Source organism: Apteryx mantelli, chromosome 18, assembly GCF_036417845.1.
Source record: "Apteryx mantelli isolate bAptMan1 chromosome 18, bAptMan1.hap1, whole genome shotgun sequence".
NCBI classification, from domain to species: domain Eukaryota; kingdom Metazoa; phylum Chordata; class Aves; order Apterygiformes; family Apterygidae; genus Apteryx; species Apteryx mantelli.
In genome coordinates this window covers 10,683,400-10,701,166 of record NC_089995.1, presented here as the reverse complement: position 1 = coordinate 10,701,166, position 17,767 = coordinate 10,683,400, and the positions used below count along the sequence as shown (strand labels likewise).

The 17,767-nt window shown below is 43.6% G+C and overlaps 1 protein-coding gene across 14 annotated transcripts in view; it reads left to right on the top strand.

Annotated features, from left to right (window-relative positions):
- The first annotated feature begins 1,582 nt into the window (after positions 1 to 1,582).
- ADNP (activity dependent neuroprotector homeobox) overlaps positions 1,583 to 17,767 on the top strand; it is a 33,472-nt gene continuing 17,287 nt past the window's right edge. For 2 of the 14 annotated variants that reach the window (XM_067307904.1, XM_013945044.2), the window contains exons 1-5: positions 4,613 to 4,662; positions 6,972 to 7,095; positions 12,201 to 12,359; positions 13,667 to 13,712; positions 14,853 to 15,159. In XM_067307904.1, coding sequence (XP_067164005.1) covers positions 13,674 to 13,712; positions 14,853 to 15,159 — 346 coding nt within the window. In that variant the 5' untranslated portion in view covers positions 4,613 to 4,662; positions 6,972 to 7,095; positions 12,201 to 12,359; positions 13,667 to 13,673. Of the gene's footprint in view, positions 1,715 to 4,612; positions 4,663 to 6,971; positions 7,096 to 10,941; positions 12,080 to 12,200; positions 12,360 to 13,666; positions 13,713 to 13,804; positions 15,160 to 17,767 lie in introns of those variants that run through there. The other 12 variants (XM_067307893.1, XM_067307896.1, XM_067307897.1 and 9 more) reach the window with 12 other exon arrangements.

Genomic DNA, 17,767 nt, shown 5'->3' with positions numbered 1-17,767 from the left:
CAACTACAAAGTCTTAAAGAAAGCTAAAAAAACCAATAAAATGTCACAAAATTCCTCATAAAAGCCATTTATGCGAATGGTGTCAAACACGCTGGTGCAAACACCTGTGCGATGAGAGTCATTAGAAAATGCAAGACTTCAGACTTTAGTCTAAGTAACCTACAAGTCTTCTGTGCTTTTAAACTTCAGGCGACGTTCTGAAAAAGCGGCCAGACTTTTCTTTTTAGCTAGTAACATACGGCAGGCTAAAGCAAAAAGCTTCGCATGGTGAGTACGGAAGGCGTGAAGCCACGCTGGAGGCGGCAGAGCCGCGGCGAGCGGAGCGAGGCCTCGTCTCACCGGGGCCGGGGGCCGATGCCGCCGCTCGGGAGCGAGGCCTGCAGAAGGACCCTCGGCGGGCGCCTCCGCTCGCGGGACGCCGAGCGCGCGTGGGGCGGCTGCGGGCCCGCGCTGAATTGAGCCGATCCCTGGAAATTCCCCCTCGCGGGACGCGCGGGAACACGCTGCGCCCCCTTCTCGCCTCGCGAAACTTCCCGGCTAGTTTTGTCCCCGTTTTTAGCCCGTGCCCCCAAGGAGGCCCTGGAAAGAGCCCTCCGGTAACGCGGCCCGGGGGCGCCGGGCCTGTCCCACCGCCGGGCAGGCCCCGGGGCGGCGGGGAGCGCTGTCCATGGTGTGCGGCGCCGCCGGGGGGCGCGGGCCGGGCCGGGCCGCGGGCTCCCGCCGTCGCCGTCGCCGTCACCGCCGCCGCGGGCGCGAGGCGCCGCCCCGCCCCGGGTCAGGGCGGGGCCGGGCGCGGCGCGGCGCGCGGGCGGGGGGGGCGGGGCCGGGCGCGCCCTGAGGCGCCGCCGCAGCCGCCGCCGCCGCCGCCGGCTCCCGCCGCGGCACGAGACCCGCTGCTCCCGGCCGCGCGGTCACGTGCGCGCCGCGGTCACGTGGGCGCGCTGCTCGCCAGGCCCGCGCCCCCGCCCCGGCGGCGGAGGCCCCTCAGGACAAGATGTAGTCCCGGCTGGGGGCGGCGGAGGGATAACCGGGCGGCGTCAGTTCCCTCCCCGGACCCAGCCGCAGGGCGCGGCGCCTCCTAGCGGGGCCGGGGTAGATCCCGCCGCCGCCGGCTCCCCCCCTCTCTCTCGCGAGACCCCCCCCCCCCGCCCGGCGGGGTTATGTAACCCGCCCGCCCTCCCCGCGCCGTTCCCGGGCGCGGCCCGCCGGGCGGGATGGGGGCCGGGTCGGCGGGAACCCACCGGGGCTGGGGCCCCCTCCCCCCCGGGGCGCGGCCCCCTCCCCTCCCGCCGGACAATAAGTCCCGTATGCTAATGAGAGTCTCGCGTCACTTCCGCTCTTTCTCGGCCGCCATCTTGGCCAGGGCAGGTTCTGGGCAGGAGGGACCCGGCTGTATTGTCTGCAGGGCGCCCAGGGAGCCCCCCCCCCTCCCGCCCCGGAGCCGCGCACCCCCCCCGCCCCGGGGACTGCGCCCAGTGCCGCCGCCGCCGCCCCCCGCCCCCGGGACCCGCTCACCATAGGCCGCCCCCCGCACACTCGCCCCCCCCCCCCGCCATCCAGCCCCCTTTGTCTCCCCCGCGCCGCCGCCGGCTCCGCTCCGCCCGCCCGCCCAGGGACCCGGGCGGCGCCAGGGAGGCAGCTCCGCGCACCCCCACCCCCAGGCAGAGGTGCCGGGGCAGCGCCCGCCCTCGCCGCTGAGGAGAGCCCTGGTCAGGTAGGTGTGTGCGCGAGTCCGCGGTGCGACCCGCCGGGGCAGCCCCCGCCCGCCCGAGGCCCCCCAGCAGCCCCGCCGGGGCGGGAGCCCCCTGCCAGCCCCCCCCCGCGGGCGGGGGCCCCGCGCCCTGCCCGCTGCAGCCGGGGGGGCTGCGGAGTTCCCCGGCGGGGCCCCCCGCCCCCTCCCTGCGCCGCACACATGGGGGAGACGCTCGGCTGCCTGGCGGGGGCCGCTTCTGCTCCAGCCCGCCCGGAGCGGCCGCGGGCGCCGCTGCCGGCTTCGCTGCCTGCTGCCCGGGCCCGCAGCCTCCTCCCTTCCCCCTCCCGCTCGGGGAGGCCACGCGTGGACGTGTCCCGAGAGCGGCGGTAGCTGCCCGCTGCGCGCCGGCGGTAAGCTGGAGCGCGCGGGAGGCCGGGGCGAGCGGGGCCGGCGGCGCGGCGCTGCCCTGCCCGTAGCGGGCCCCGGCCGGGCGGCGGCCCCCGGGGGCAGAGTTGGCGCCGGAGCGCGGCGCTGCTGCGGGGCGATGAATGGGCAGCAGCCTCCCTCCCTGCCTCCTCCCGCGGCTGGGGGCGGCCGTGCCCGCTGGAAAAGGCGCGATCCTGAGCGCGGCGCCGGCTCCGGGATGGAGTAGCGTTGACTCACCCATCCCTGCTTCCCGCACCTTGGGCTATGGTTCCTGACACCCGTTCCGCAGACAAAGGCGGGGGCAGCGGAGCCCTGGAGCGCCGCTCTGAGCTGCACCCCCTTGTCATGCACCCCCTTCACGTAGCTTTTGGTGCGTGATTGCAGCCCGGGGCGGGGGGGAGGTTTTCACAGCAAGTACCACGGTGTATGTGATGCTGAGGCTCGCCCCGCACGCGCACACGCCCCCCTCAGCCTCCTGCTTTTGACCCCCCGTCAGATGCGTATTGTTGCTCCCGGTTTATGGCCGTGGCAGAAAAATACCAGCCCCCACCCAAAATGCACCGCAGCCAAGCCGGCGGCGCGGAGATGAGGGCTGGCGGCAGCAGGGGGCGCGTTCCCCGCGCCGGGCAGGGCTGCGGCGGGGGGAGGGCGCCGGGCCGGGCCGGGCCGGGCGCCGCGGCCGCGCAGCGAGCGCCGTCTGCCGCCGCCGCCGCGGGGCCGCCTCCCCTCGCGCGCTTCTGTTTACCCCCCCTTCTCTCTCTGGCGGGGGTGTCGGCGGCCCTGGCGCGCTCTTGGCGCCCCGCCGGGTTTCCTCCCGCCCCGCGCGTGGGGCGCGCAGGGCTGCGCCGCCGCCGGCTGCGGGCGCTGGGGAAGTTGGCAGGATGCTCGTGTGCTCGGGGCTCGCGCTGGCTAAAGGGGGAAAACGCGGGGCCCGGAGCACATGGAGGGTCCGTGGCGCTGCTGCGAGGCTCCTGCGTGGGGCTCCGTGGAGGACGTTAGTGACTGTTTAGAAACTTGGCGGTGGCTTGTGGTGCCGTTTGCTTTGTAAACTTGCATGGCTTTTTGCACACTCTGAGTGCATGGCAGTAGTGGTAGAAACTTTAACGGTGTGAGGCATTACTGAAGTATCGAATGCTTTGTCTGTGGCAATAGGCAAGACCCTGGATAACTGGGCACTTTGACATTTTGATACACTTTGTGTACTGAATGTGTGTAAACCGCTCGATAGGTGTGAAAGAGGTTTTGATTCTTTTTAGAAAAATGACAACCTTTACTTTTCCAGGCTGTTTTTACTAGCTATGCTCTTATTATTTTACTATTATTTCATGCTTTTATTTGGAGGAAAAACATGCATTTGAGATGATGGAGACGCATGATTCCTACCTGTGAGCATAGTATGGGTTGATATAAGTGTGGCTACTGGGTAGCATTTTGTCATGCAGGCTGCCAGCATTCAGTTTCCTTTTTCAGGATCTCAACCTGATGTTTGGAAAAACTTTCACTTGGGGAGGTTGATAACAGTTTTGAGGGTTACAAAGCTTTGTCACAGTTACCATCCTTCCAGGTGAGAAAGATGGGTCATTCCTTTAAAGAATCATTTTTTGCTTTTAATAACGAAACCAACACAATCAATGCTTAGTTCCTTTTTAGATGTGCATTTATAGATGTTGGGCAGTAATTTGATATCAGCAGATCCACATCTAACATGATATTTGTCGAAATCTTAAAGCATTGAAAAGAAAGGACAGAAGAAAAACATACTCTTGCTAGTAAAAATTGCACCTGAGGTTGATTCATTGTAACATGGTTGTTACATCTTTGCTGAAGACGCTTACAGTAAATGCTTAAGTCAAAACAGAGGTGTCCTTTTTGACACAACTGATAACTTTCTATCTTCCAAAAATAAGAAGGTTGTTTTTTGTGCTTGTTTTAAACAGTAAACTGCCCTTTACTAAAATTAATATTATTTGTTCTTAATTATTTTAATTTTTTTTGACTTTTTGTTATCTAATAAAAATGGGGACAGCTCAGATTTTTGCAAATTGCTACATTTTTAATGCTCTTTTTTAATGTAGTTATTTTTAACTTGAGGTGATGGCTCATGGGAGAGGTTTATAGAAAATATCTCTTTAAGGGTACTGCCATTTATGCTTGAAAGTATATTGTGTGGAACTGTTAAAGTTCAGTAGTCATTAAGAGCCTGTGAGATCATTTGTGTTAAGTTTTAGGAGGGAGATGTCATTTGGAGATGCAAGAGATGGGAAAGGTAAAAGGTGGTTGCATTTGCTTGTAGGTAACAGACAAATTGTGAGCAGTGTCTGCTGCTCAATATGCTTAGGAATGAAAACCCTTCACAAGAGAGGAACTTCTTGACTGTTTTGGAAGGTGTGTGCACTACAGTGTTAAGCATTAGCTGCACAAACAAAACGTAGAGAAAGACTGTATGCTCTTCAGGATGAGATGAATAACTTAATTTTTTTTCTGTATATGTAGGATAGAAGTTACCAGTTGTCAGAAGATGCCCATTAGCATTTTCAGAATTGGTATGTGTCACTTACAGCGGTATATTACAACAGCATTTTAATTAAGCATGGAAATAATTTGGCAGTAAAGTATTATTTGTTAGGTGTTTACCAAACTGAACTCTACAGTTACTGAATTGATCTTAAATTAGAAGGGGATGCCAAATGAATTTCTAGATGAATGCAAGCACAAATTCTCTGTGGAAGGTAAGTTGTGCTTTTGACAGACAGTAGTGTGAATAATAGATGATTATCCCCAACCCAGCTTTAGTACGCCATAATAATTGTAAATATAGAAAACGAGCATTAACATTTTAAAGTAGCGTTTCTGGAATACATAACTGTATAAGAACCATATTGGTAGTCAAAATTCATACAGTCTGAAATGTGTATTTTATAACTTCTTATTAAGATGGCAGCTGATTGGAAGCTTGATGTGAAGAACAAAATAATATTTGGATAATAATAATAATTGGAATAAATGATTTAGTGGGAGAAAAGAAAAGCGCTGGCTAATGTGTTACTGCACTTGTTTGGGGAAGGCTGTAAATAAGATTTAGTAGCTAGATAGGGAATGTATCGATATTTTTTCAGAAATGGGAAGTTATCTCTTCAGTAGTTGAAGTAAGGTTGAGAAAGGCTAAATTTATACGTCAGGGATGGACAAAAACAGTTTTAGATATGAGGATGATCATAGCCTAAAGTCTCCAGGACTTTAGTACTAAAAGGGAAACACATCGAGTAGCTGTTTGACTGAAATTGTTCAGCTGATTGGTGTGGTCCACAGGTAGCACTTGATCTTCATCTGGATGGGCAAAGATGGGGTATTTTTTTTTTCAATTATTAGTTCAACAGAATTTGTATTTAAATAATGCTACATTTTTTGGGGAGGGGGTTTGAAATGCATGGAACCTGCTTATTTAAAGCAATAACAGCTGACCATGTCAGACTGCAGCTAAACAAGCATTCGATTGTTTTTGATTATGTTAAATTAAGATCTGCTCTATGAGCAGGGTTTTTTTGTGTTTTTTTTTGATATATCAGGTGTGGTTTGTATTAACATAATTGTAACAGTTAATCATTAATGTGGAGGTAGTTCTGCTTATATAAGTATGTTGATACAAGTATATATATCCTAATAATAGTATAAACTGTGGAGATGAGAATGAAGTGTATTGCTGTAAAGATAATTTAATGAAAATAAGTATATATGCATTGGAAGAAAAAATCCTGGTTATGTTAATATAGTTTAAAAAAAAATAATAGTACTTTTCGTAAGTGTGGAAGGTTTGTTTTGCCTGACCTGACATGTTTGGGGGAAAATGCACTTTCTTTCCTAGTCAGGATGGCCAAATTGACTTGTTCATTTTGAGCTTTCAAGATTTACTTTAGATCTGGTATAATAACATAATAAATGTTCTAGATCTGAATAAACAAGACATTTTCAGAGAGGATGTAACTCTTATCTACCTGAGGACCACGTGCTTCAAGGAGAAAAAAAACCCTGTATTGTTCAGAACTAATATTGAAGGCAAATATGAGGCTCAAATTTAGTGTCTTACTCTTACTTCATGTTAGTACTTTTAAATGTGAATGATGGTTGATGGTTTTGAATAAGAGTGGAATAAATATCATTTTTTCCTGCAGTGAGTTGCGTTCAGTTAGCACTATTTATATCCTTATTTTTTAAAAAAACTTGGCATTAAAGATGGTTTGGATGAAAACTGATACTGGCTGTTGAGTCCTAAACCTGTGTAATTAACTCTGTGAACAGATCAGACCTGCAAGTTCTTGGCTATCTAGCTCAGGTGGCAAACTGTTTCATTTAAAATGTACTTCTGAAGTAGTATCTAAAACACTTTCCAAGAAACAGAAGTCATAACTGTGCAAACAGCCTTTCCACTGAGGTCAAACTCTCGAGTAGCACCTTTAGCTCATCGAGTCAATTAAAAGTAGGAAAGGGCAAGCTCTCAAGCCTGGCTTCCTTGTTTGATGGGTGTTTCTTCCCCACTCCCCACCCCCCAACCACGCTTCCCTCTTTCAGGCTTCAGCTTTCGACGTTCTTTCTTTCACCCTTTCTTACCTCTTCTGTGTATTGCTTTCTGATGTGACTCTGGATCTGTTAGTTCTTTGCTCATGCTGCAGCTGGGCCAAAAAAGTTGTTACTGATGCAGATTCATAGCAGCAACAGTAAGGGGGGCAAAATGTCTCTTAAAATCTAAGTAGGCAAAATACTTGTCTTAAAATGCGTTTTTCTAAGAAGTGAAACATAAGTTTGTGATTCTTTTTTTTTTTTTTCCCCCTCTATTCCTGCTGCTGCTGCTATGAAGCCTTTTGAATATCGAAGGTTCCTGAGTCAGTCCGAAGACAGCAGTAGCTGAGGTGGATTAACGCTGGAATGTAGTCAGGGACTTGGAACGCTTGGGAACTATGCTTAGACAGAAAGGGAAAGAGGTAAGAAATGTGGAGTGGTAAGACTAATTTTAAGCTCATGTTCACAGACTTTACCCAATCATATAATGCTAGCATTTGTACATAGGGTATGTGAAGAAGTAGTGCAAAGGAAAAACAATCAGAATCAGCCTACTTCACAAGCTATTTTTACATTTTAAATACTTAGGTGCTAGCCAGTTGGCGGGATCACTTCAATATCTAATATATCTGCTATCTGAGAAAAAGTGTATTGGCAGAGTTTTGGATGAGCTTGTAAAAGCATTTGTATGCTCTCTTTTGTTTTGTTGATTTGTTCTGCTACTTAACAGCATGCAGGCAATGCATTTTACTAGTTAGAACACACTAACGATGCAGTTTCACAAGTGGTTTAAGTATATCTATGTCCATGCTGCCACCGAAAGTGGTGGTACAAGCCCCGCTTCACCTGCCACCTTACTTGTACCAGTCCTAGCGCTTCTGTTTGGATGGGTGGAGGAACTGCTCTATCTGAAAAGGTCTCATTTTCTTTTGGATCAGTTCTCTACTCTGGCTGCTGCACAAGTGCTATTGCTGACACAGTTGATGGTATCGGGAAAACATGGAAGGGAGAAGATAGGACTATTTTCGCTTGCAGTCAAGTCTTTGATTGCAGTTTCACAATTGGTGTAATCCAGTCATAAATTACATGCGTATTGATTACATGCTTTGTTCTTGCACATTTTACAGAGACTCTACTACTGTTTTTGTGAGCTTTTTGGATTGAAAATTTCAAGATGATTCTTGGTCAATTTAACAGTAACTGCGAATCATGAAGTATGCTTATATTTCCAAAATGATTTTTGTTTTGGGATTGTCCATGTTTAGCTACAATCCAGATGAGGATTACTTTGGAAATTGTAAAGCATTTTCATGCAGCCTTCTTTTCTGATCATTGAAGTGTGGATATCATGGTGTAAGCAAATCATATCCTTTGTGCTTCAGTGATCTGTGATCTTGATTTTAAATTGCAGTAAGATGTGCAGGTTTTATTATGTTTCAAACAAAAGTCTTTAAGTAATGGCCCTAAACAAGCATGACAGTCATACTGAGCATGTATATTACATATTGATTTCACTGCACATATGTAGATGCATATAAATGTTTATCTTTGGAGATCTTGAATAGTCACAAAAGATATTAAGATGGCAGTAGGTGTGAAAGCCTACTTTTTGAACTGCTAATGTCCCTAATTTAAAACTTCCTATGCACTGAAGTATAACATGCCTTAGAGAATGGATGTACTTTAAAACTGTGTTTCAGAATGCATTGTAGATTGCCAGAATTGCTGTGTGTTTTGTCATGTGTGTTCAAAAAAACCTTCTTTAGAAAACATTCAAATTCAGTTAAGTAATCCTTTTTTTCCCCTATCTTTCAGTCTATGTGGTCAAATAAAATGTATAGAAAACACAACAAAAAATCCCAGTAGAGTGTAAGGGTGTAAGGCAGCAGATTATTCACCAAGAAATTAGGAATTATGGTTCCCAGAGCAATCAAAATTTGGTCATCCTGTATTTGATATTAGGGCACAAAAATTATACAGTGTATAAAACTTGCACTACTTAACAAAAGTTGATAAGGAAATAGTTAATTCCTTTACAGTTATGCAGTTAGTATACACACCCAGCAGATGGAGCTTCTGGCACCAGTGGAAAATTCCAGAAATCAAGCAAGAATGAGAAGTGTGTGAATGACTTAAGAGATCCCTGTCTGCTGGACTGCAGAAGATATTTTTTTAACCTTTAAAAAAATGAATGGAAAGTAAGAAAGATCAGCCTTACTGATTCCTGTCGCTGGAACCCTGGTCGTCTTCCACTGAAGTCCTTCCTCTGTGATGGGATGTTGGAGCTCTTAGTGCAAGAGTCACCAGGTTGAAGCTAGGCAGTAAACTCCAAAAAATCCGAGATAAAACAGAGAATTTCATAAACCCTTGCTGAAGATTGCTGTTTCTGTGGTTGTATGCATGTTAACTTTTCTGCCTAAGAATTTCCTGCAAAGGGATTTTAAGCGGGTTTTTTTAGTACCAGATTTTAGATGAATTTACCATATCCCCGCCCCCAAAGGAATATTTACATAGTATAAAAGTCAAAAAAAGGAGGACAGCCTACTAATTTCCAGGAAGGCAGGGTGAACTATCCTTTTTCTGCTTGTTTGTTTGACACAACTTGATTTTTTTTTTTTTTTAAGATAGCTGACTTAACTAATCTCTGAAGTGATTTTTAAATCCTCTTTTTATAATCTTTTTTGATGAAGGGACTTTTCAGAAATAGTTTAACTGTGAGAGGAGAGTTGAGGGTCATTATGTACATAATGCTGTAAAAGTCATTAAATGGATTGACCAGATACTGAAAAACGATTGTAATTTCCTTCAGTTCCACTTATCTTAGTTTTAAAACTAATGTCAGATTTTATTTATTTATTATTTTTTTTAAGAGGGTTTGATTTTTGGTTTTCAGTTTGCATCTTTCTAAAGCTCCTAGCCCTTTTTTGAATATAGTTACAAATTAAAGGACCATCAGGCCTGGGGACTTGTGCTCAGTGATGTGCTACCTTAAGCGTGTACTTGGTGCTGCATCCAGCATGGCAGCTGTGCACACAGCATTACCTAGTTGGAGTTAAATGTGCTTAGGCATAAGTTAGCTTAAGACCATGATGTTACACGGCCAAAAGCTTGGTGTTGCAGATGCTTGAGCTGATGAGGATGTAGGGGTGCTCTGTGTTTAAAATGTCGCTATGAGAATCCTGTGCATGCTGTTACAGCCTTCATCCTAGGATTATAGCAGACTTGAAAAATGTAGCATTAGTTGTCTGGCATTTCAGATGTGCTGTGTGACTGTAAATCTCATTACCTTCACAGGAGAAGTGGGTGCACAGCCCCTCTGAAAATTAGGCCAGAAATTCTTGAATATGGAGGAGAGAAAAGAGTCCAAAGAAGAAAGAGAAAACAGTTGGTGTAAGCCAGTGATAGCTGTGGTGGGAGTAAACTCTTCAGTCAGTGTAGGGGGGGAGATATTCAGGTGCAGTTCTTACCATCTGAAGGAAGTTTTTGTCAATTTTTGGTTCTCCCCAGCTTCTCTGTTCTGGCTTCTTCTGCCTGATGTTTCTGCTCCTGTTGTTTTTGATCTGCTTACTCTCCCTTGTGCCATCTTTCTGCTCTCTGACCATCGCTCCTCCTTGCTCGAGTGTCTTGGAATTCTCAGGTCCCAGAGTCCCAGCCGCCACCTGGCCACAGGGGTAGACTGTTATTTTCCTCTTATGAATATAAAGTATTATATAGTATCATTTAACCTCCCTATGTGAGAGAGGCTGTAATTTCTATTGCTGTGGGAACCATAGAGTTTTGCTTTATATTTTTTTTCTTGTATTTTTAAAAATCTCACTCATGTTGTATTAACAGCCTTCTGTGCAAGTCTACTTTCATGGCTGGCTTTTTAGAGCACACTACTGAATGCAATTAACTAGGCAAGTCATTAGAAGCAGAACTTACTTTAAATGCAGTTGGAACAGGGAGTCTTAAGCAAAAAAACTAACAGTGTTACTTCATTGAGCTGAGGAACATGCAGCTGCTGTCATCTCTGATAAATGTTATTATGTTGCACTTTTATATGTAAGCCAAGAACTTCTTTAACTTAAAATACTAGCAAAATGAAGACTAAGGAAAAATAACTTTGGATTATACAAAATCAGAAAAATGCCAGAAGCTGGGTGATCCTGGTCTGCAACGCAATGCAGGGATAACATATTCAGTCTTTGGGAGGCCCAGTATGAGATAAAGTACTTCCCTGTGCTCAGTATTCATATCTTCAGACTGATGCACTAATTGTCACTAACTCACTATCAAGTGAGTTCAGTCCTCATCTAGAAGTGTGCTTTCTGCAATGAGGGTTCAGTGGGGGAGAGGTAATTTGGGCTTGGCAGAGATAGAGGGATGCATTTTCCTTCCTAGCTGGAAGATAATCCATTATGAAGGATACATAATTTTCTTCCACCAAACTTTTTTCTAAAATAAGATAACACATCATTCCTGTGTACTTGCAGATATGACCAGTGGTCTTGTTAAAACACATGCAGTGTTCATTTTTGCCTCAGAATGTGAATTTTTTTAAATAATATTATCTTTTTAAATTTCTTAAAACATTTTCATATTATCTGTTAAAGCCATACTTGCTAAAGAAAAGTAATCTCTACTTCAAGCTGTGGATGCTCTCAGTCTAAACAATCGACTGAGATAAAAATCTAACAATTTTAAACTATAAAAATCTATTATCTGGAAAACTAATAAGTGACTCAACAAATGTTGCTTTTATAAACTTTAGATTTGGTTGTTCCTGACTTCATGATGCTGAAGTTGTTTGTCTTGTGTTTCCAATCTGTCCAAAACTGATTTTCCATTGGGAGTTGAAGAGGTATCAGGCGTCTTCCTCTAGAAACATAATCATTTACATGCCATTACCCCAACAGTTTACTTCAGACCCTCCTGCTAGCAGCTATGTAGCTGAAAACTTTCATCCGAATACTTCCCAAATGAATGTATTTCCTTAGGGTTGTGGCTGACAGCCATGTCACCTGTTTGATCTCCCACGGCCTTGTAAGTTAAGGTGGGGCTGAGTGTGTATGTGAACCTTCTAGGAAAAATTACATGTACAAGGAAGTGTTGTTGATACAGTGTACTTTACCTATACAGAGTGCAGCTGGACTACAGCTGTGCTGCAGGTACTAATAGTTCAGGTGAGATGTAAACTGAGGCCCTAACCATTTATGTCAAAAGCTTCTGTGAAAGGTGAATAGGAGCACTTGTCTTGGTGTCCTGCTGGATTTTTGACTTGAGTAACTTGATTAAATTCTGAGTGTCAATATTCCTTAGGTAGCATCACCTAGAGGAATCTGTTTAAACCATAAACCTGCTAAGTTTCTGCAGCACTGTTAACCTTGCTGGATTACACTTCACAGTAGCTCCGTGTCAGTAAAGGTACCGTATATGTGGTTTATAATGAGCTTTGGAGTCCTTCACAATGAAACGTACTTTATAAATGTAAGATTGCCCTTATTACATTTCTTATCTCTTGTCTTTAACGCTTTGTTTTGTACAGCAGGATATGATCCTTCTTCTATGTCCGGGCTTTGGCCTCACACAGTAGGTGTAATATAATCGCTGAGGTGGGCGTTCTGGAAGGAGAATTATTTTTGGAGGCTTTTGCATGAAACTTGTCCAATGAGTCTGAGACGCCCAAGCACCATTAATTTTGGAGGTAAATGCCTCATAATATATACTGAATAGAATGGGAAGAGTTAAGATTTTCATTTGGTGAAGTATGGGCAAAAAAGTAGTTGAAAGGATAGTTCTGTTTGCTTCTGACATTTGGACACTGCGCTTAAAGGAACACCAACTTGAACTCTAGAAAAATTGGGGGTGAGGGAGACACTGAGCTTCAAATCTCCCTGGCAGCTCCACTGGATTGTAATTAGTTTCCTGGTTTAAATTTTTTCCCCTCTCTTTTGGTTTATTACGACCAACAGAGGCAAAAGTGAAAGATAATTTTGACTACAGGAGAAATGGTAAGACTACCTGAAGTACTATCTCATGTTGAAATAACCTGGGAAGAACTTGTGACTTGTAATATGAAAGTTAAAAGACAAAAATGTAATTTAAGTTGGATGTCCCTTTAAGTTATTCCTTGGATTTTGACATTTCTAATTTGAATCACAATTTAAATGTTTAATTTTGGAAGTTTAACTCAAATGTTTTTATTGAGATATTTTCTATCATTTGTGTATAAATTGGTCTGTCAAAGTGGGCTGGAATATGTCTAATGGAGGGGAGGGAGGAATACTGTAGTTAAACAAAAAAGCCAAAAGAAAAAAAAACAAATGAAAGAAAATACAACAATTACTTCCCAAAAGGATTCTAAAAAAATGACAGTTTTTAAATGTCAGTACTTGCCTTGGAAAAAAATCATTTGCATGGAATATATGATTTAATTTAAATTTTATTCATAATATTATTGTTGGAGCAAAACCAGATTACCAGTAAAATCGTAAAGATAATGTACGTTTAAAAAGTTAAGTTTGATACAGTAAACAACGGTAATGTAGTATTGGCACACAGCCAGTAGAGAAATTAAATTAAAGATGTGCAGTGTCTGAGTTGCACTGGTGATGTTGATCCTGGATTTTCATTACTTCCTGATATCAGTGATAGCTGTTATTGAGAAATATTTAATATTTTAAAACAAGCTGTCTAGCAGACAGATATTTCATACTTTTTAATTGTTATTTTTAGCAGAATCTGAATTTTATGCACTAACCTGTTACCAAACTGCATGCATTTTTATATGATTATGCTGTGTTTCACTTTGCTGCAGCCCTTCCCTTTTAGTGTTATCATGAATATTAAGAAATTTGGTTTTGAATTACTAGAATGAAAAATGTGTGATCATAAGACATACTTAAAGGCAATGGAGTAGAGTAGTGGGTTTAAGTCAAGGGGGAGGGATATATTACACAGGGAAAAAGCAGGTTTTTAGAATAAGGGTTTGAAACATTGCTTTTTCTGTAGGAAAAAGATGGAGTATTGCATGCTGGGAACAAGTGCTTTCCATAAGGTAGCTAAATTTTAAAAGTACATTTGTTTCATTTTGTTTTAGGCTTTACTTAAGTATCCTATTCTAATCTAGTAATTTTGTCCTTTCTGCAGTTTTCATTTTGATTAGACATCTGCAAAACTCTCTTCTAAACAAAAACTCAAAAAAAAACCCTGGGCCACAACTACAGCTCAGCATACTTCTGAAACTTTGCTCAATGTGTACAGAAGAGTATTTAAATATTAGTAATAGCATAAATTTTGTCTGTGGTCTGTTTTGTTTTCCGTTATTCTGGAAATGCAGATATTAACCCTGATAAGTTTAAAGATGCGAATGTGTTGGATGACTAAAGAGAAATGACCAAAAGCAAAACAATTTGTTAAATACAGGTAGACTTGATTGAAATGTCTTTAAAAACAAAAACAAAAAAAACAGGATTGCTGTCGGCAGAAGCTCCCAGTAAATAGTCAAATTTTTTTTCCTTTGTTCTTGTGAATACTGCAAGACATAACATATGTAGAGAAAGTTTGAGTAGATGAGTCACGACTTCATTAACTGCAGTTAAATGTTTTGGCCTGGTTTCCTGGGGAAACAAAGCTTATACAATTTTTCAGATTGTGGCTTGTCTCTTATTCCCCTCCCCCACCTCTGAAAAAAGTTGGCCAATAGCACCCAAATTTGATAGAGATGGAGGTCTGAAAAGATTAAAGCAGAAGAAATGAGTTGCGTTAAATACAGACCTCCAGTAAGAGCAGACACTAGGATTTGAACACAACTGTTTCCTTCACAACTCTCTCCTGTCAGCCTGTTCTTTCAATTGGACGTGGCAGTGCCAAGCGGCCGCTAAAACTGTGGGAGAAGTTGTAAGGGGGAGGGGAGAGAAATCCTGCTGCCTAGGCCTGGGATTTAGGGGCTTGACTTTCCAATGTTGGATGTGCGCCGACTGCTGAGGTGCCAGTTAGGTGGTGTGCACAGAGCTGAATGTACCAGCTTGCCTGTCATTATCTAATGCAGAGCTAGCAGAGGGTTATGAAGGAAAGAGAAGCAGCAGCAAATTATCTTGGCTTAGCATTTGAAGTGTTGAGCTCCAAATGAGAGTTGTTGGTGCCTGACTGAGTGCATGTATAGTATGTTATTCCATGGAATACAATATTATTACAGGTACAGCAGCAGCTCATGATGCCCCGTAAAGCTTTTCTTTCCCAGAAAGAAAAGCAGGCTCGTGCCAGGGAAAGGGATATGTTAAAAAAGAGGAGGAGGCGACAAGACTATCTCAAAAGAAGCGTGGAGCCGCAGAGAAATACAGAAACAATAAAATGGCACAGGGATGATGAGAAGAGGAGAGAAAATGAGCAAGTTAAGGACAAAGATATCAAGAAGCGGTGGAGACAGGATGAGAGAGAACGACGAAGGAATGTGGACGCTATGAATTGGCGCAGGGAAGATGAGAAGAGGGAAAATGAGCGAGGTAAGGACCAAGAAGCCAAGAACCAGCAAAGAAAGGATGAGGAGGAGAGGGGAAAAGAACGACGAAAGGATGGACCTTTTGAAGCAGCAGAGGGATGATGAGGGGGAGAGGGAAAAGGATAGAGTAAGAACAGTTCCATTTTATAAGCATGTGCAGAAATAACAGAAAATATGCGTGTCATTTAGTTACAAATGTATAAGAAATGGGCTTTCATGAATTACAGTTCTTGCAGAGCTAATTATGTTAATAGCACTTACAAGATCAATCTGAATATAGATGCATACAAACTCAGAAAGTCACAATGGGGTAGAGAAGGCTGGGTTTACACATTGCTTTTGAAGTTGTCTGTTTTGCACACATGCTCACACCTAATACTTTCTTGAACAGTGTAGTTGGTAATACTGTGTTTCAGATCACCAAGAAGTTCAGGTTTTCTCAGTCTTCATGATATGAATAAATGACAGAATTAGGAAGGAAAGGGTCAACCAAATGTGTTCATGGGAGAAGGTAAAACAGTGAATTTTTTCATAATGTGCCCAAGAGGTGGTTGTCATATCGCATCCCCAGTTTTTATTCCAAGAGAGGTTGTGTTATGAAAGTTGTAGAGAAGTGTGAATTTCAGAGTGCTTTAGGAAGTACTCAGTTCAAGAGATGTGTATTTCAGCATGGTTAGATCTAAAGCGTTGTCATCTCAAAAAATTTGTAAAATTGACAAACAGGAGATGTTTACATAACAGTAGGTAGACACATTTTAAAACTGCATTTTTGTTAAATTTTATACAGGACTTCTTTTATCTGGAGTTACAAAATGTTTTGCAATAGCCATAAAACCGGAGCTGTGGGCTTATGAACTGGCAACAGATTTATACTGGGTGACAATCTAGTTCTTTGGAGTACTCAGACTCTCATCAGCTGGAAATCTAAACCACTTTAGAAATTAGAGCCCTTGGAGTAAAAAAGGATGGTGCCCCTGTCAAACACGATGGCAGTTTGCTCCTATCTTTACAGCTGGGGATGTTGCATCTTCTTGGAAGATTGAGCTGCTTTGCCTGCAGGGTATTCGCAATAAACGTTGGGGGAAGGGGTTGTCACACTTAATCATTGGTGAAATAGTGCCTCTTCTAAACAGTAGTAGACTTTGGTATCTGGAAATCAGAAACTGATTCAGTTGTCTTCATCTTTTGAATTTTCTGTCTTTAACATTCAAGTTAGGACTAAAGAACTACACTAATTCTTTAACTCCACAAAGGTGTTTTGGCACTCAAAGGTGTTTGGAATAATCAGCTGCGATGAGGTAACCTGGAAGAACATAGCCATAATAACAAAGTGAAGGGTTGTGTTGTTAATATTAACAAGACTACTAACTCCTATGTGGCTGTGTACTTCTAATTTTTTTTATTATTCTACAAAACCAAAATGCTCAGCCTATGGAATGTGCATAAGGCATATTTTTTTCTAGTGCTGATTGTTCCAAATAATCCAAAAAATGAGGCTAAAATTTTTAGGGGGAAGGGCGAAGGGTAAATGTTGCTTATTTGAAGTAACTTCATGTATTTCATTGTGAAGGAAGAATGCTTTCATTAAATGAGTTACCAGCTTTCTATCTCTATGTTCTTGCCAGTATAAGGATTTCATTACAGTCCTGGGAACCATTAGCTTGTAAAACAGAGTATCACTGTGAATTGATAAATGCATGTCAAGAAAAAATATATTTGCTTTCAGGAGTCTGTCTTTATTCTGTCACTTCTTTCTCTCTTTTCTTTCTTTTTTGATTTTCACTTATTATTTGCTAAGAAAGTTTTGTCTTGTAGTTGTCCTTTTCTTGATTGACCACGTGTTCCAACTGATCTCTTCCCAGCTCTGTGAACTTAGCAGAGGAACTTGGAACTGCGTTCATAAAATTCCCAAAGGAAATAAATGGAATAGCCAGATAATGGTATTAGAGGAAGAATTGGGAAGTTATTACCAATGTCGACATCACATACTTTTTTTTTTTTTTTTTTTTTTAAGTCCACTGGCTTAATTTCCCCCCCCCACCCCACCCCCCCCAAGGACAGTTACTTCAGAAGAACCAGTGGCCATTTTAGCATTGGGATACCTAACCTATGCATTCATGTTTGAGATGCCTAAATAAAAATAAAATTTAGGGACCAGTTTTTGTTCATAGCTTTGGGGGAATTTCATAACTTTTTGAAGTGTCATTTCACAGTGATGCTCTTTATAAACTGTGTTGAGTGAAAACACCAATGAAATGTTTAGGGTCATAGGCTTAACTCATCTGCAATTCTGTGCTTGCTGGAAATGGTATAGTTTTCAGTTATGCATAAAAAGAAGATAACCTAGATTAGTTCACCCATGCTGTCTTGGTTCCTTTATGCAGCAAGATTTTTCTTCAGATTATTTCTTTAGATCTTTAAGCTATTTCTGGATGAAAACCATAATTTTACTAACAGTGCTGTGACATTAGTAATTTATTATGTTTTCTGCTTGTTAGAACTGTAGCAAAGCTCAGTCATCAAACAAGCGTATTAAGCACTTTGAATAATGTCCAAAAAAAACGTTATGAGAAGGATTTGGAATATTGGTTGGAGATTTTAGTTGAGAGAAA